Raw genomic sequence first — 20,435 nt, forward strand, 5'->3', positions numbered from 1 at the left:
TCTAATGTGCTTGTCCTCTTGCTCAGTTGTGCACCGGGGCCTCCCACTCCTCTTTCTATTCTGGTTAGAGCCAGTTTGCGCGGTTCTGTGAAGGAAGTAGTACACAGCGTACTGACAAATTTCAGAAGAAAGTTCTTGGTTTCTGGCCATTTTGAGCCTGTAATCGAACCCACAAATGCTGATGCTCCAGATACTCAACTAGTCTAAAGAAGGCCCGTTTTATTGATTCTTTAATCAGACAACAGTTTTCAGCTGTGCTGACATAATTGCAAAAGGGTTTTCTAATGATCAATTAGCCTTTTAAAATGATAAACTTGGATTAGCTAACACAACGTGCCATTGGAACACAGGAGTGACGGTTGCTGATAATGCGCCTCTGTACGCCTATGTAGATATTCCTTAAATATCAGCCGTTTCCAGCTACAATAGTCATTTACAACATTAACAATGTCTACACTGTTTTTCTGATCGATTTGATGTTATTTTAATGGACAATAAATGTGTTTTTCTTTCAAAAACAAGGACATTTCTAAGTGACCCCAAACTTTTGAACGGTATTGTATTTTGAATTGTTTAACACTTTTTTGGTTACTACATGATTCCATATGTGTTATTTCATAGTTTTGACTTCTTCACTATTATTCTACAATGTAGAAAATAGTCAAAATAAAGAAAAACCCTTGAATGAGTAGTTGTGTCCAAACTTTTGACTGATACTGTATATTTTGTTAAACGATGATTTGTTACCTCCAAACATTGATGATTTTTTGGTCTAATGAATTCACATGAGAAAATGAGCAGAAATAATAGAGAGTAATCTACACAGGATTGTTTCCATTTTTATTTGTAAATGCATCTTGGGTAGAACAAAGAAAAAATATATAATATATTCATATGTACTGAAACATTCTGTTATGTACACATTTAGGGGTTCCACTAGAAATCTTCACAACCACAGACTTAAGATATGTTATTATAGTCTTCTGTGTCTTTCGCATGGATGCAGCTATGTACCCTCCTGCGTATTAACATACATTCATAGGATGCGATAAAACACTTGTGTTTAAACAAGCATTAAAAATTCAAAAATTGAATGAAAGGAATGATGTACAATATAGTGTACCCCTGCTTTTTAATCTGCAAACAGTACATGAACTCTGCATGGATGGTATCTCTCACACCGTACATATTCACAACAGGGCATGGCATACATAACAAACAAGTTTCAAGAGAAAACAGGACATCAAAAGTAATGACTGTGTCATGGCCTAAATAAGTGTTGTGACTACAGTTCCCAGAAAGCAGTTCTTCCGGGTGTTCAGCACCGTGGTGTAGTAGTATCCACATACATGATGACCTCACGCCAACATAGGCTTGTGGGTATTCCAGTAACAGATCAGGTTGGATAGTTGAGTTGAGGCAGATTTTGTGTCAATAGTAAAACGGAGAGCAAAATGGACGTGTATACTGAGCGAGTAAAGGGTGATACATTTCCAATTCCCTTTCTTCATTGTCTCAAACCATATCACCATTTCTCCATAAAACTGTGATGAATAACTTGTTATATTACTATTTTCTCCCCTGGTAAGGATGCTGTGGTGGATTAAGGCCACACGAGTGTCTAACAAATGGCTTGAGCCTCTTACACGAAAAATACCAAAAAATACACAACACTGACTGGAAGGCCTGTTTAGACGTAAAACAATCGACAATCATTACCGTGCACAATTCTTTCTTTTTTGCTTTTCGTTTTGCATTTTCTCTGCCATTCTTTTACTTTCACCCACCTTGTATCAGAATTTGAGCCGGTGAAGTTTTTCTGAAACTTGAGAGAGTCCCAGTAGCTTATAGTGACGTGTTCTTATTTGTTATCAGTAGTTCATGTACAGAATTGACAATAGGCTCGGCTCCTCCCTTTGCATAAACAGTGTGCTGAATGAGTAAACTATTCTCTACCCTCTCTGTCAATGAGTTGTGAGTGACAATGAAAAAAACAAGGACAACGTTTCTGGGGAAACTTCAACCTGACTTGGAGAAAGTTCCAGGAAAACTTTAACCTGACAGATGAGGAATGTCAAAGACATTGACTCTTAAAATGATAAAAGGCAGTCATATCCAGGTAAAATAGAAGGCTGTTACTGAAGCAATTATACATTTCACCTCAAATGAAAAAAACGTATCTTATCTCTTATTGAAATAGAAGATAAAGACAGAACAGAAAAACAAATAAAAAGAGTACAACATGCAACAGCAACAAGAATCTCAAGAAATGTTGATTAATGAGAAGATGGTAAGTGTCATTTGTTGGTTTCACATGGTTGTTCAATGTTTTTTCTTTCTACAATAAATTATAGCACAATATTTCTCTAAAAGGCAAGGCACACACACATAAACCTATTTCCATCTCTCTCTCTCTCTCTCTCTCTCTCTCTCTCTCTCTCTCTCTCTCTCACACCCTCCATAACTCATACCACACCACACACACACACACACACACACACACACACACACACACACACACACACACACACACACACACACACACACACACACACACACACACACACACACACACACACACACACACACACACACACACACACACACACACACACATTCCGTGCTCCCTTGGTCTATGTCCATTGAAGAGTGATCCGGATGGGGTCAGTTTGCTGTGCGCAGCGTCCGGTTTCGCGGAAAGCGATGGACTTTGATGTGTTTTGATAGATGGTCACTGCGGGCAAATTTCTTCTCACACACGGGACACTGGTAGGGTTTGACCCCTGAGTGGGACCGCCGGTGCCGCGACAGCTCATCCGACCGTGAGAATCTGGGAGAGACACACACAGATAGGAGAGAGATGTCAATCATTTTAGAAAAGAACAAAACATTATTGTTTACATAACATGATAAAAAAAAACATTTATAATATTTCTTGACATAGTACAGACAAGAGAATTTGGTTTTAGTTTCATTCCATATTATTGTCAAATGTTTGCGACAGTGATTCCAAAATGGTAGGATATACAGATGTGTGTACAGTCATGATGGTAAAAGTCATTTTACAGCAAGTAGCTCGACATGTTTTGACTTTGGCAGTCTTGGGGCAGTGTATACCATAATAAGTGATTGGCTACGCCACGTCTGCTTGAACCAAAGTGTTATTTTGCAGTAAATCTGGGCATCTCCCTTTTCTTGCAAGACCTACTGCATCTCACCAAGCCTCGCTAGTTATGTAACATCCCTGACAAAGGCCACCAGACTATATGTCATTGCTGAATAGTTACAGTATAGCTAGCTTAAAGCACATGGATGAACCCTAAAGTAATGCTAGCAATGCTAAATAATTAGCTTAAAACACATGGCTAGGCTAAGCTAAGGAACAGATCGAAATTTACTAGGGGGGAGGGGTGGTCCAAAATAGGGGAGGGATGTCCAACTTATTTTTTTGCTTTAGGGAGGTTTTTTATTTTATTTTATTGGGCAGAGGGGAGGGAGGTGCGTTTTTTTGCCCTGGTTTGCAATCACTCTTCTGCTTGTATTTTCCCTATAAACAATGGCTTGACTTACTTTTGATATTACCCTAATAAAACATCTGTGAAGATTTGGTATGGTGTGGCTATTACTAAGCTTTAACTACTGCAGGCCTATGATATGAAGGCAACTGACTCCGACAGCTGAACTTGAAATGAGGAAGAGGCCTACAAGAGTAACTCCTATAATCTGACAATATAATGCTTGTCTTTATACAAAATATTTGGATCAGAAATGTACGAATTACCCTCCTTCTGTACGTCTATATCAGACGCAGTAGCCATCTGACATAAATAAATATATGTCACTGTCGTAGCATGCCACCGGCATATCTCTATCTCTCTGGGGTTAGGCCTAAGCTTCTCTTCTTTTATATAGGCAACATATATAAAATTATTAAAATATGAATATCATACAGTGAACACCTAAGCCTAAAGGTCTACGCATGCAATAACCTGATACATTTAGTGCTCAAATCTCTGATAGCTGAACCGTGAGGGGGACAATTATTGCTTTAGGAAAGGAGCACCCCCCCCAAAAAAAATATATATAGGCTATAAAGTTTTGCGTATGCTACACATTGAAACACAAAGAATAGTGTTTTTGTCATTTGTTATAGGCTGTTTTTAAATGTGGCTCATTTGGCCAAAATCCCTCATTTATTGATGGCGCTGGCTGCGCTAGGTTGGATCTGAATGCATATGGGTGTCCATTACTTTTCTCAAAAGTCTGGTAAATTCAAATCATCTTTGTCATGTTGTCCGACGCCAAATTTTCCAAAAGGAAACTGAAATAGCATATTGTTTTTCATGACGATTTCCGAATATTCCTATGAAAATCTGTCGCCAATTGGATGGAAACCTAGCTATAGACATCCTAGAGACTCTGGCAAGTGCGCCAGTCAAGTATCACTTTGATTATGCCTGCACATCATAGTTCACCAGCAGCCCCAAACATTAAAAAAAATAAGCTACCAGCCAAACAAGCTTGTAAGAATTGTATTTATACTCCCCCCTCATATTCATATGGAGGTTGAACATTTTTTCCGTCTCTATCTCTGTAATATGTCTGTATCTATGTAATTGTGTATGTATTCATGTAAAAAAATAGGGACCACAATGAAAATAAGTCCCAGACTTTATTGTGCAATCCCGGTCACCTTAAAACATATTTTGGTATACAGTGATCCCTCGCCACTTCGCGGTTCACTTATCGCGGATTCGCTATTTCGCGGATTTTCATAATGCATTTTTTTTTTTTTTTTGGTGCATTGTGCTCTGCATTCTGATTCGCTAAAAACTCACTCCCGCTTCTTGTATCAAAACATGCTACGAATTGTGCTATCATTTTGTCGTCTCGTGCAGTTATGTGTACGTACATAAAACAGCTTGGCAAATTTACATTAAGTTGGCCAGGAAGGAAGGAAGGACTAACGCTTGGTCGCTTAGCAACCATGGTGCGAATGGCCACTGAACTTAAGCGAGTAGCTGAGGAATGGGACCCTTTGATGAGCCGTTCATTACAGTTCTCCAACGTAATCGATGGTGGCATGTCGGTGTACAAGGATCTTTTTGCAAAGAAGAAAAAAGAGCGACAACAGCTGCCTATCACTATGTTCTTCTCCCGAACAAACACACCTGCACCGCGGGCTTCAGAAGAAGAGAACACTGCAGAGCGCAGTCAGGATGCAGCGGCCCAGTCTGAAGAGCAGTGAAACGGCCTACACGTGAGTCACTGTATTTGTATACATGTAATAGTTGCTAATTGTAAAAAAAAAAAAAGTTTTCTATTTCGCGGATTTCACTTATCGCGGGTCATTTTCGGAACGTAACCCCCGCGATAAACGAGGGATTACTGTAAACTGTTTGGGCACACCTACTGATTCAAGGGTTTTTGTTTATTTTACTATTTTCTACATTGTAGAATAATAGTGAAGACATCAAAACTATGAAATAACACATGGAATCATGTAGTAACCAAAAAAATAATCTAAATGGATTTTATATCTGAGATTCTTCAAAGTAGAAGAATTTGCATTGATGACAGCTTTGCACACTCTTGGCATTCTCTCAACCATCTTCATGAGGTAGTCACCTGGAATGCATTGCAATTAACAGGTGTGCCTTGTTTAAAGTTAATTTGTGGATTTTTTTACCTCTTAATGTGTTTGAGCCAACCAGTTCTGTTGTGACAAGGTAGGGGTGGTTTACAGAAGATAGCCCTATTTGGTAAAAGACCAAGTATATATTATAGCAAGAACAGCTCAAATAAGCAAAGAGAAAAAACAGTCCATCATTACTTTAAGACATGAAGGTCAGTCAATCCTGAAAATGTCAAGAACTTTATGAAGCGCTATGATAAAACTGGCTCTCATGAGGACCACCACAGGAAAGGAAGACCCAGAGTTACCTCTTCTGCAGAGGATAAGTTCATTAGAGTTACCAGCCTCAGAAATTGCTCAAGTTCAAGAAACAGACACATCTCAACATCAACTGTTCAGAGGAGACTGCATGAATCAGGCCTTCATGGTCCAATTGTTGCAAAGAAACCACTACTAAAGGACACCAATAAGAAGAAGAGACTTGCTTGGGCCAAGAAACACAAGCAATGGACATTAGACCAGTGGAAATCTGTCCTTTGGTCTGATGAGTCAAAATGTGAGATTTTTGGTTCCAACCGCCGTGTCTTTGTGAGACGCGGTGTGGGTGAACAGATGATCTCCACATGTGTGGTTCCCACCGTGAAGCATTGAGGAGGAGGTGTGATGGTGTGGGAGTGCTTTGCTGGTGACACTGTCTGTGATTTATTTAGAATTCAAGGCACACTTAACCAGCATGGCTACCACAGCATTCTGCAGCAATACACCATCCCATCTGGTTTGCGCTTAGTGGGACTATCACTTGTTTTTTAACAGGACAATGACCCAACACACCTACAGGCTGGGTAAGTCCAAGAAGAAGAGTGATGGAGTGCTGCATCAGATGACCTGGCCTCGACAATCATCTGACCTCAACCCAATTGAGATGGTTTGGTATGAGTTCGACCGCAGAGTGAAGGAAAAGCAGCCAACAAGCGCTCAGCATATGTGGGAACTCCTTCAAGACTGTTGGAAAAGCATTTCAGGTGAAGCTGGTTGAGAGAACGCCAAGAGTGTGCAAAGCTGTCATTTTTTACATTTTATTTTATTTAACCTTTATTTAACTAGGTCAGGGCAAAGGGTGGCTACTTTGAAGAATCTGAAATCGATGTTGTTTAACACTTTTTTGGTTATTACATGATTCCATATGTGTTATTTCATAGTTTTGATGTCTTCACTATTACTGTACAATGTAGAAAACAATCCAAATAAAGAAAAACCCTTGAATGAGTAGGTGTGTCCAAACTTTTGATTGGTCCTGTATGTATTTTTTTAACTGACAAATAAAATCAATCAATCCAAACTGTGCAGTCGCCAATTGATGACTAGAAACATACATCTGTTACAAAACACCAAAAAGTTTAATGACAAGCCCTCGATACTGGGTAAGGGAGGGATGTAGTTTCTGTTTGCCGAGATTGACATAGTCTACTTATTGTGGTGTTAAAAAAAGCAAACCATGATATTGAAGTGCCCGAAGTCGGTATGTTTTGTTTATTGGTTGTGTGGTGCATTGGCACAGAAACCTGTTGGTGGAAAATCTGTTGCATATATTGTATATAATTATAAATATAGCATCAAAATGTTGAAAATCTGATTCCCCCCTAGCTGATCATTGTATGCAGCCGGCTCTGATTGCATTGTAATGAAACAGGCAGGGAGAGCGAGCTCGCCTGTGGTGGTCGGTGAACCCTCAACCTTCTGGCCCGTAGCACCTGCATGGCATTGACTGTTCCACAAAAGCATGCTGAAGTGGCAATGTTGATACCCACGTTTATATACACAGGGTCGCTTGTTATTTGTGGTCGCAAGCATTATTTTGAGTCAACTTTATGAGGGGGGAGGGTGCTATTTTACAGTAGAAGGGGAGGGTCAGATGAAAACATTTTTGGGGAGGGGGGTGCAAAGGCAATGCAAAAAGGTTCATGCTATCTTCATTTAAACACATGACCTTACCAGTGCTATGAAGATCATCGCTATCTAGTTAGCGCTAGCTTAAAACCCAAGGATAAACCCTGGAGAAATCCTATTAGGAAATGCTAAATAGTTAGAGCTTTCGTACAATAGTACATGGCTATAGGCTTAAAGCAATGCTATGTGTCAGTGTTAACTAGTTAGCGCCAGTTTGAAACACATGATCAAGGTTAAGGCACGACAACTATTGGCCTCGCAGCAATCTCTCCCAAGCCTAGCTCTGTCAGTCTCCCAGATGTTACAGCCAGAGCTGACATGATGATGAATTGATACAATCTTGAGCCTGTAATTAAGCAGCAATGCTCAAGGAGTTGAATAAAACCCACATTACTATCTGTCACACAAACACATAAAACATAAGTCCCCACACCATGAGGAGAAAAGAGGTTTGCGCTCAGATAGCTAGCTTAGTAGGACATTAAATAGGCCACTAGAGAATTGTAGTGTATTGGCGTGACTCTCAAAATAAGGGCTCAGTCTGATGATAGTAATAAAATAATACTATTTGTTATTAATAACAGTAGGGTAATAATACAAGAGTATGAATCTAGAGCATACATTTAGAACACAAAATGGCACAAGCTCTACTACAGTAGTACTGCCAATGGTCGTGGCTAGAGAATAGTTGTGTGTACAGTAAGGTCGTAAATCATTCTGGCCCCTTCCTGCACAACCGGCCCCTCGTGCCTCGTGTGTGGGCACACTACTCTGAGAAAAACCCACCCCCTACCTACCCAGGGGGTCCCCCTGCTTCGTTCCTCTGACTGACTTGACTGACTGACTGGAAGCAGTGGAATAACAGAGTGTGGAGTGTGTGTGCCCCTGGCCTTGTGATGCTATGATATCAATGTCAGCTCCAGAGAAAATATGGGGAGGTTTATTTCGATTTTTCTGTGCGCGTGTGTACACATATAAGACATATAAGACAAAGAGAGGGAGAAAGAGAGAAACACTGCGAGACTATGTGTACGTAAGGGTGTATTCTGTAGGTGTGCATGCATGGGTGTGTGTATGTGTTTGTGTGTGCTCACAACGTTCCCTTCCTGTTTGCACGTGTGTCTGTACACTCTTAGAAAAGAAATGTGCTACCTAAAACCTAAAAGGGTTCTTCGGCTGTCCCCATAGGATAACCTTTTGAAGAACCCCTTTTGGTTCCAGGTAGAACCCTTTCGGGTTTAATGTAAAACCCTTTCACACAGATGGTTCTACATGGAACCCAAAAGGTTCTCCTATGCGGACAGCCAAAGAACCCGTTTGGAACTCTTTTTTTCTAAGAGTGTATGCATGCATGTCCCCCTGTCCAACTGTAAAAGTCTCAGCCTTAGCACAGAAACCTCACCCCGATCCTTCTCCCTTTCCAAGCAGACTGCCAGCCTAGACGTTCCTATCACACAGTCATGGTAACTATTCAGTGCTTAGCCTTTGTTCGTCTCACTTCCACACCAGTTTCCCTCAGCCCGATTGTGTGCAAAACAGGCCCCTCACACAAAACAGGCCCCTCACTCATACACACTCTCTCTCTTTCTTGCTCTTCCTTCTTTCTCCCTCTCACTCTCTTTATCCTTTCTCACTCGCCCACTCTCTCTCTATATATCTCTCTCTCTCCCTCTCTCTCTCTCTCTATACCCCCCCCCCCCCCCCCCCACTTCATCCAACCCACCGTCTTGCCTCCACTCTAACTAAATCCTGTCTTTTGTATCCAGACAAGACCTCTTTTGTTGGGCCGAGATGCATCGCCTGGATAACTACTAGAGAGATTTCTGCTGCAGCCGAGCTCATCTACTGGAACAGACTTGCAGCATTACAAATACACGGCCACTGGCAGGTTGCCAAGTTGGTGCCAAAGTCAACATAAATAAATTGACTGATGCAGTACCCTTTTCAGGAATATAGATTGCTCAGTGTGTGCTAGAGGAGAAGAAGTGGACTGCAGTCCATGAACGATTGAGCATATAAGGGAGGGAATGAGGCAGGTAGCCTAGTGGTTAAGCAAATTGGGCCAGTAAGCGAAAGGTTGCTGTTGATATATTCTGTTGATATCCACTTGAGCAAGGTATTTTACCCTAGTTGCTCTGGATAAGAGAGTCTGCTAAATAACTAAAATGTAAAAAAAAAAAAAAAAATATGTAATGATTCTATACAAACTAATAGTGCTGAGCGATTAACCAAAATGATTGTTATTTTTAATTTTTTTAACAACTAATTGACCGGCATCGGTTAAATTATTTGAATTACCTTTCATTTGTTTTTTTCTGCGAGCCCAATGCGCAGTTTCTCTAGAGAGAAATCAGATCAAGCCTGAACTGTGCGATGTAGTAGGGAGTTGTAGTTTCCAACAGGCCAATATTCTACAAAGTTTAACGCAGAAAACTTGGTAATTAACTACAATGACAACCTATTGTGCGCGCCTACTTTTCCGGTCTGTGGGCCGGTCATGGAGAGGGAGAGGCAGGGAAGAGACAGAAGAACGTGCGATTGAGAGGGATAGAGAGCAGTTGCTTCGCGAGGTATCTCTACCTGAAGAAAAATGATGATCTAAGTGATTGATAGTTGGTATTCAGCAGTCATTAATGTATGCCTTATTAACCTTGAAGGACTACTAAAATAGTGATTTTGGCAGACAGCACAGGCAGCAGCTTTATAGAGATGAGATGATGATTTGGAATTAAATAAAGTCATCAAATAAAACAAATGTAATTTACACAACAGCTAAAATATTTTATAAAAATAATATGAATAAATTATGGTTAATAAGTGAGCAGTATAATATGCAGTCACTACCATCATGGGACTTATGATATATTAATTGTTTTATTCTGTGTTGTTACAGCATTCAACCTACATAAAGAAATGATTGAAACCCGAAATAGAAAACCGTGATTATTTTTTTTACAATCTAACCGTAACCACACCAACCTCAAAAAGCACTATCAGCACTACAAACCTATATGCTGTATGGAGCGTGTTGACATACATGTATAAACACATACACACGTACTGTACGTGTAGTGGATGTCAAAGTCATCTGTAGGATGTTGACTGGAATACATTGGTGACATCACACCTTCCATGAGATCTAAAGGCAACTGTCGCTCACACAGTGACAAACTAGTCTTTTTCTCTAATGGCTAAAATGGTTGAATTGCGTGTGATGTTGTATAGAAGGTTGCTAGTTCGATCCCTGGTCAGGGCATAACAGAATGCACTCTGTTACACACACATACACTCACTCACACACACACCACTAACAGATCTCTACTTTGCCCATGTGTTGGCTTGTCCCTGCTCTTCTAGCCACCTGTACTTAGTGAGGTCTGTGTAGGGCATATGGATAACATTTCCCCTGGCTTAGAAAGCCAATTTCACCCGATACTGTCACTCTCTCCGCCTGACCCTGTGTCCTCAGGAAATCAGCCAGTTGTACTGAGGGACAAGAGTCACACAGTCAATCACACACGTTCGCGCACACGCATACACTTATTCTCTCACACACACACACACACACACACACACACACACACACACACACACACACACACACACACACACACACACACACACACACACACACACACACACACACACACACACACACACACACACACACACACACACACACACACACACACACACAGACACACACACACACTCATGCACAATCCTGCACAGCTGTCGAGTCAGAACAGGAGGCGCCCGAGTTGCGCCCATGTGACCTCGACCCACATGCTTCGGCTCAGTTTTAGTTTACACCAGCAGAAATATGACACCCCCGCCATTCTCACATATCCCAGATATCTCTCTGCCTGAAAAAAAGTGTGAATCTGAGGGAACATGTTAATATCGCTTGACAACCCTCCAATTAACACTTTGAACACAGCCTGACAGCCATTAAGACTGCAAGAGCTCTGGAAAAGCAGATGAGGAGAAGAGAAAGAAGGCAAACAATGATTTGATATGCATTTCTTCCTTGCTTTCTATTTTCTGACTATACTGTAGATGACCATGGTTGGCTGTACTGCAGGTCAAATGCCTTCCTTTATTGAATACTTTTTCTTCCTTTTAAGTGGTATCCAACTATTCCACAAGGGGAAGTATCACTTAGTGCTAGACATGTATAATGATTCACAGCAGTGCTACTGTGGCGAATGAATTGTGGCACTGCAATAAAGGAATAGCATGTTGAGTGACAGCCAAATAGCCATAAGGAAACAAGCAACTCAATTCCATGTTTAGCGCCATGAACACTGAGCCTCAACGGATAGCTTGGTGCTGCGAGAGAATGAGCCTCTACTAATAAGTAATGGAGCCTGTGGATCCTGTAAAGTCTCACGTTAAGCCCCTCGCTGGGGCTAATTGATGACCTCATCAGACAGGTCAATTTGGGTGCCAGTCACGGTCTGTGGTGCAAAGGCTTCCTTCCATTGAGGAACATGACACCCAGCGTGTACTGTATAGTGGACAGACATATAATTACCTCACTGCGTCCAGAAAGGCCTTACGGTAACAATAGGGTATAATCCATATCTCAAACATGATTGTGATAGCATGTGTTCACTGACTGGTCTCTCACTCAAAACCCCCTAAGCATTCTTCAAACAACCTGCCATAACCATAAAGCAACGTTGATCAAATCTCTCGAGATAAAGACGTCTTAAATTCTTGAGCTTCAAAACCTTGACACCTGCTGAATACAATTATGATAGTGAGTGTGTTGAGATGATCTATTTCGATATATTGGGAAGAATGATCACGTTTTGTGGTCAACAGTGGAAGCTTGCTAGAGGTATGCCTACTACGTTGAATGTCCGGAAGCTTTTTGACATAGAAAATTCATAAAGTAATAAATCATGATCATCATCATCATCATAATCATAAAGTAATACATCATCATCATTGTCAGTGAGCACCCACTCACCTCCATCCACAGCCCGGCCAGGTGCAGGCAAAGGGCTTCTCCCCCGTGTGTCTCCTCAGGTGGGCCTTCAGGTGGCTGCTCTTGGTGTACATCTTGGTGCAGCCGGGAAAAGTGCATTTATGCATTTTGATAAGGTCCGCCACCGGGTTCTTCTGGAACTTCTGACCCCCCACCAGCAGCCCATGGCCCTGGCCCCCGACCGCCACCTCACCGAGGCCCAGGGGCTTGGCAGCGATGGGCACCGGTGCGATGCGCACAAACTTAGAGGAGATGTTGAGGCTGGTGGAGGGAAGCAGCTGGGGCACCAGGGCGAAGGTATGCCCCTGGATGTTGACCAGCAGCTGGGCAATTTTTATGTCTGATGCCGACTGAGGAGGAGGCTGGACAATTGTGGGAGGAGGAGGAGGAGGAACCGTGGCACCAGGTTCCTGTTTGATCTGAATGGGCTGGATCTGCAGGATGACCGGCATTCCAGCGCTGCCACCATTTGCACAGCTCTGTGTTGATCTTGGCCTGCTGGATAATGAACCACTCTTGAACACGTCATTGTGCGGGCCTTCGTTGTACTCCTGTGACGATGTGGCTGCTGTGCTTTTGGTCTCGGTGACGGTGGTAGCATTTGCGGTCGGCACAGTTTGGTCTGAATGCTTGGCCTCTGGCTCCAGCCTTGGCCCCGGGGATGAGGACTCCCTGTACACCTCCAGTCCCACCCCCAGCCCTAAGATCTCCTCCAGGCCCAGCCCCAGCGCCCCCTCCTGGGCCTCCTGCTTCATGGACGACACCACCTCCATGTTCTCCTCCAGGAACTCCTCTATCTCCTCTAAGGTGGGCTGGAAGGACGGCTCCTCCATGTCCACTAAGGACCAGACCGGGAAGTCCACGCTCTCCTCCTTCAAGGCCTCTGGGTGGGGGTGGGATGGCGCGTCCCTCTGTGAGTCCCACAGAAAGGTGGGCAGTGACATGGGGATGGCCGCCCCGGTCCCTGCCCCGCCTAGGGAGGTCTGGGACAGCAGAAGGTCCAGGATGCTGTCTGAACTTTCGGCACTGGAGCTGCTGCCATAGCTGGAACTGAGCACTTGGGAGTCGGGGCTGGAGCAGGAGCGAGGGCTGGACGACTCGCTCAGGTCATCCTCGGAGAAGGGCGAAGGCATCACATGGTAGGTCCCCCCGTCCGTCACCATGTCCAACAGGCGGTATGCCGGTGGGGAGCCACCGTACGGTAAAAAAGTGTCCTCGCCGCTCACTAGGAAGTTATCCACCATTCCTGGCTAGGGGCCAAGAGAATGTCTCCCACTTTGTGTTGAAATTTGTCTTTCTGATACAGCAGTTTGTTAGGGTTATTCCTCTTGTTGCCGGGAGACTGGGACCAAATAAACCCACGAACGGGTCACCACAGCAAGGTCGTGCTTCGCAGAGAGATAGAGAACACCTGTTGTTCTCTCTCAAGATAAAAAAAAGCTTGGGTAGAAAAAGTCTTAAATTCCAAGGTTTCCAGCCCAGATACTGTATATCTAGACAAACATAAATAAGCAGATAAGAAGAGAGAGAAGGTTACTAAACGGATTTTCACTGTAATAACAGACAAGAGCCTACAGGGAAAATAACAGATAGCCAAGACCTAATCACAAGTCATGAATCTCCAATGCACCATCTGTGAACCAAATTATCTTCAGCCACTCAGTTACTAGCCTGCACATGAAAAATATGGAATGCTGTGCATGTTTCCATTTCGAGTTCGATCGCGGTTGGCGTGAGATGAAGCGGTTGTCGTGAGAGATGAAGTGACTTCCAGAGAGCTATGCGGCTATTGACTATCACCTTCCTTTACTTGTATTTCAGGAGTAAACATCATTTAAAATAACTTGATGACACCACGCAATGTAAATTATTCCTGACAAAGCACACTTTTATCTCACACATTTACATTTAAATCGGTTTTTAGTGCATTTTATTTATTGAATGAATTTATTGGATATTCTTTCATTTGAACAAATGTTTTCCTATATTGAATTATTCTAATTGTTTAAGTTCTAAACGTTGCAAGGATTTTCTTTATTTTAATTTGTAACTCATTCGTAACTTGCAACACTGTCAAGAAAAGGCAAAGCTGAGCATGGATGTTTCACCCTCGCCTTCTCTGGGCTCTTCGCTCAGTGACCGACAGTAACCCACCAAAGGAACTGTCAAAGGATTAACATAAAGCACTGTGTGGGGCAGCCAAGAGCACTGAGCAATCCAAATAGTACACAAATCACCTGCAAGCTACTTACAGAACATGCAAAACGCAATAAATCAACTCCAATTACTGGAAATTCACTTGAATTGGGATGACACACAATTATTGCGACATATCCAGTGCATAATTGCTCCATTCATCTGTTCTGCTTGACCATGTATATATTGTTCACCTAGATACATTAATGCTTTTATAATCTCTCAGGGGTGTCAAACTAATTTTGCCCCGGGGCCTCATTCAGTCTTTAATGAGGTCCAGGGGGGCAGCCTTGAAAATGTGTTATATTTCCTTGCAGTCAGAATTTGCCAAAAACGGTCCTTTATTCATCGTTTTTGGAATTGTTGATGCTCCCTGATTGTAGCTTTCATTTCAGTGATTATAAGCTAGACACAGTCAAGAAACTGTATGGATGTAAGTCCATTATCTTTTTTACACAGTTTCGATTTGGTTTTAGTCATTTTAAAATATATTGTGTTTGGACCCGGATTGAACCCACTTGCAGGCTGAATCCGGCCAGCATGCCATATGTTTGACAGAACACCACTGGTATTGCCTAGTAAAGCCGCATGTGCAAATTATATTCATGCAATTACGTGCTATTTCAATAATAAACACTGTATAATTACAACATACTAATAAGAAACGTAGAAAACAAGATTTAACAAAAATAAGCTTATAGGCCTACATTTCAATGAAATGTAAATCAATTGAAAATCAATTACCTCTCAAACTACTATTGACATAAAAAACACATTTTTAAACATTTGCTTGTCTCATATGATCATAACTCATAATCTACAGATTTATTATAGTTTTGAAGCAAACGAGCACATCTTTTGCCTATCCCAGAAGCTATAGAACGCGTAAGAAAGCGCAGCTCCAACGTTCCAACGTCAACATGTTTTTGTCCAGCAGTGTGCTGCGGCATATGGTGGTAGGCTGGAGTAGAAACGCACGCCCAATATCTCTTGCAGAACATATTCCCAAGGAAAAGATGAGGAAAAAAATAAATATCTGATCTTACCTTATTCATCAAGCATGTACAAATCCCTGTTTAATTCCAATGTATTTACTTTTCCTTTGCATTCGTTGGGGAATCTCTCTCTAATGCATGGCTTGCCCTTGAGACTTGCCATGCAGCACCGTTCAGACTGACGAGCGGCGAGGCAGAGTTGTACTATATTACCGTCACATGACTGCTGGTGTGTGTGTTATATGAGTTAAAATAAGAGGTTGGATCTGAAGGCTCGACCCAGCTCTGCGCCGCTATTGGCCAACAGTACGTGGAGGCTGGTCTCTGAATATGTCAATCAGGATGTGTGCGCCTACATGTGGGATGTTTAGTAAAGGAAGACAGTAATTTCCTAGTTTTCCTCTCATGCTTATTACCCATCGCCTGAAGAGCAGATAACTGTTGCGGTAAAAGGAGACTGGGGATGTTGAACAATGTAGCCTATTTACCGGAGTCTCATATGACTCCCAATAGAAATAAAAATAATAATTGATCATGGATGGATATTGGATATGGCTGTGAAAATAGTCAATTCTTGGGAGTTTATTTGAGTTCATTTGAACACATTTCAATGGAAGGATTTTGCTTTCCTCGAAATAAGTTCACAACACAGTGTTCTCATTATGTAGGCTATGAAACTGTTGGAAAGACTGAATATTTTGTATAACGTTATTACAATATAGCCTACTGTTATTACAGTGTTACAATCATCCTCTCTGTCCATGCAATTTTGATGCAGCAAAACACTGAACACTACTACTGTGTAGTTCTTAGATAGTGAATGAACTTGACTAACATCATACACAGCAGTATGTCCTGTACTTCTAGACACCCATCCTTGAACAAACATGATTCAAGTTCAGTTACAAAGAGAGGAACCCACACTCAGGAAGAATGTAGGCTAACCAGTGCAGCCAGGCGTACTCAGACAGGAAGTGTTTAAAAACCCTTAGAATGCTCTTGAACGTGCCTGTTTATTTTTTTCAGTCACTTCAGCATTCTGAGAGAAACACATGGCGGAAGCGAGTTATCCTGGGAAACTGGTGGCTGTATCCGCATGATTGGCAGAGGAGAGTGAAAATAGATAGAAATGTTATGCCTGTGCTTTTCTTATAACTCATTTCTGTGTTCTATTCATGTGCTGTTCTAATAACCAATTTCTGTGTTCATGCAAGGGACTGATTGAACAAATCCTCACTTATCAGTATCTGCAATTTGTCAGTACGCCCAGACCTTGTTTTGAGAACGAAAGATATCTCAGTTTCAAGGTCTCAGCTTAGAGAGAAAAAGCCTTGTGAGGTATTGGTCACATGTTATGAACCAGTATTGGTCGGTCACATGAATGAAACAAAACTGTAATGATGATATAATTTTGCTAAATCATGCAAATATAATTTGTCTGTGTATAGACGTATATAAGACAACTGCTGGGACGGCTGCAGCAGAGATTCTGACACACTATGGTGCATTAAGTTTGTTGGAACCTCTCCAGCGCTCTGACAATAAACAATGGTTCATATAAGATTGACTTTTAGTGTCCCTTTGTAAGAAATTCCCCAACAATATCTTTGTGATCCTGAAAATTACGCATTTGCTTTTTCTTGCCGTTGATATATTGCTGGTAGTGGATAGAATACAGTGCATCACACGTATTACCTGAAAGGTGGAATATATTCTTCATTATCCCTTTTTTTTGGAGGAAATAACAACCAACATATATTTGAATAAGCAGTTAATAACCACAGTGTCTATTCTTCTACATGAAAATATTTCTACAGTATATATTTCTTCTACATTAATATATTTCTATACAGTATATCATTCTGTACTGTAGTCTATCGCCTGAGGCCAATTGACATCACTACCAGTACCACTCTCTCTCCCTCATCAGCTCAAGTGCACAATATGGGACCTGACCACTGTCACAGTCTGTCAGCGGGGGTCTGGCTGGTAGGAATGTATTAGTGTGAATGTAATACCATGTTGTACAACGTGCCAGCCTGTCTGGTCTGTCTGGAAGGCAAACAGCAGGCTATGGCTGACCTGCTCTGACCTTCTAATGCGCACATCAAATAGCTGGGAGACCTGTTGTGATCGTCATCCCGCTCCGGGTCACTCCCTGGATTAGACCTGGGCTGTGTTCATTAGGCGTCAAAGGACTGCAACATAATTGAAACAGTGAGATTACCTAAGAAATTATAATTTTTGCTTTCCGCTGCAAAATGTTTTAAAAGGTTTTCTGCCCTAATGGATGTTACCCCGGAGGGATGCAGAGGGGGATCGAGAGAGGCGTTGAGCCACAGATTAGTCGCTTTGCCTTTGTCCTACTTCCTGGCCCTTGAGGGACCGGATAGCGATCATATTTGGAGCCAGAAAATGTTGGTTAATGTGTTAAACTGACTGTATCCTTAATGATAGGCCAAAGGATATGGTACAATTGAATAACTGTGGAAAACTGTAGCCACATATGTTAACATACATGGTGTGGACAAGATGTCATAGTGACATATACTGTATGTGTTAATATGTTGACAATAAGTTGAAATGATACATGCATTTTTTTTTTTAAATATAGGTTTTTACTTTATTCAAAGAATCCCAATGATATCTAAAATCTCTTTGTCAAGGCAGACCATAGCCAAGGAAGCAGATCCAGTATAAAACACAGAAAGTCATACAGCAAAGAAACAAAAACATACAGTCTATTACTATATTCTATATCTAGCCATCTAGGGCTAAAACAGTGACACACATCCTGCAGCATATACACTGTTGCATATCAACAAAAGGGTTCCAAAAGGGTTCCTCTGCTTTCTCTATGAAAGAACCCTTTGAGGAACCCTTTTAGGTTCCAGATAGAAACCTTTTTGTCTTTAGAAATACATCGACGGTTACTAACTGTGACTGATAGCTTACAGCGAGTAGTATTCATATTCTTATATACAGTACAGTTAAAGTAGATCTTTAGAAAGAGGAGAGGTGCTGTGACACAATATGGTTGTTATTTGTTTTTTAAAGCTACACTTGCTTTTTGCCTGAGTAACCTCTGGTGGCAGAGCATTCCACGATGACATGGCTCTATACATAACTGAGTGACTCATTAAATCTGTCTTTGGTTTGGGTACCGTGAAGAAACCCATAGTGGCGTGTCTGGTGGGGTATGTACAGTATGTCTGTTTGAAGTGTATGCAAACAGACTATACAAGTGGTTAGGCATTTTCAACACAAAAATGTTTCTTAAAACGCCTAGAAGAGAAGTAGTCAGTTCTCCTCAACCCTCAACCGTGACAAACTATTATGCATGTTGTTGATGTTAGTTCTGTGTGTGCAGATAAGAGCAAGGCGTGCTGCTTTGTTTTAAGCCAGATGCAGCTTTACTAGGTCTTTCTTTGCTGCGCCTGACCATATTACCGGACAGTAATCAAGATGGGACAAGTTCAAAGCCTGAACATCTTGAGCAGTTGATCTTTGTGTCAAAAAGGCAGAACATATTTTTTATAACAGACATACCTCTTCCACCTTCACAACAACTTTGACAATATGACTTGACCATGATAACTGACCATCCAGTTCATGTTAAAATCTATTGGAGATTAAATTAAGATTTTTTTTTTGAGACTGTGCGTGTGTGTGAGCTTTGACAAAACATCAGTATTAGACTGGCGGTCTGACTTTTGTCGGCCACTATTGACACAAGACCATCATGGCACAACTCCAGTCCTGTCAGAAACATTTGTAAGGATTTGAACAACCCTTCAAACTTTACTCATAACACAATTAAACACATTTTAGGTAGAGAAATTAAGCCACTGCCACTTCTATTAAAAAAAAAATGGTACGCCTTCAAAAATCTTAACAATTCCAAGAGTAGATGTTGCCAATTTAACTCTTAATCAATGTAATCAGGGCCGAAATCATAAAGCATCTCAACAGTCAGAGTGCTAATATAGGATCAGTTTTGCGTTTCAGATCAAATTGATAAAGATTACATGGACAGGAGGGACTAGGTCCATGTAATAGAGACAAATCGATTGGCTAGCATAATCTGAGTATTATCACAACGCGCTCTACAGTATCCTGAGTTAGCCAGGACATTTCAGTACACTGGGTGTCAATAAGGTGAGGTGTAGAGGGGATTGCACAAATCCTCTTTAGGGTATAGGCTGTGGGCAGCAGATCAACTGGCAGAGGCCTTTAGCTTGAGAAACTGTTGACCCTCACTGGACACATGAGAAAATATAAATAATTCCTCAATATCAACCCTCTCGCTCTCAAAAATGTGAATTTAGATTTTTTTTGTTGCCTTAATGGGGGAGCACATGGACTATGCAAATATGGGTACAAATATCATAGAATTACCGGTGGTGGTCTGGCTCATACCCAAAATGGTCAGTTGTGCTATAATAACCTATCAAGTATTCTTCCGTGCCCAATGTAAACAAATGAGACCTCCCGGGCAATTTGATGCTAAGCAATCTGACTCCAAAATTCCCTGACAGTCTTATAAAATGCAGTAACATAGAACACAAGCGTTTGACGACTGAGTAGAATGTTGGGAAACAGCGTCATCGAGTGGTAAGAAAATAGAACCTTCTGAACAATAATGTTACCACGGCAACAGAACGCA

The 20,435-nt window shown here is 41.6% G+C and overlaps 1 protein-coding gene across 1 annotated transcript; it reads right to left on the reverse strand.

The window, feature by feature from the left end:
* Positions 1-823: 823 nt before the first annotated feature.
* Positions 824-15,986, reverse strand: LOC139564952 (Krueppel-like factor 15). The gene is made up of 3 exons (XM_071384899.1): positions 15,821-15,986; positions 12,561-14,071; positions 824-2,830 (listed from the first exon to the last, which is right to left on the reverse strand). Exons 2-3 carry the CDS (start codon positions 13,820-13,822, stop codon positions 2,665-2,667), a joined length of 1,428 nt encoding a protein of 475 aa, XP_071241000.1. The 5' UTR covers positions 13,823-14,071; positions 15,821-15,986; the 3' UTR covers positions 824-2,664.
* Positions 15,987-20,435: the final 4,449 nt, after the last annotated feature.

Source organism: Salvelinus alpinus, chromosome 2 (genome assembly GCF_045679555.1).
Source record: "Salvelinus alpinus chromosome 2, SLU_Salpinus.1, whole genome shotgun sequence".
Classification (NCBI taxonomy): domain Eukaryota; kingdom Metazoa; phylum Chordata; class Actinopteri; order Salmoniformes; family Salmonidae; genus Salvelinus; species Salvelinus alpinus.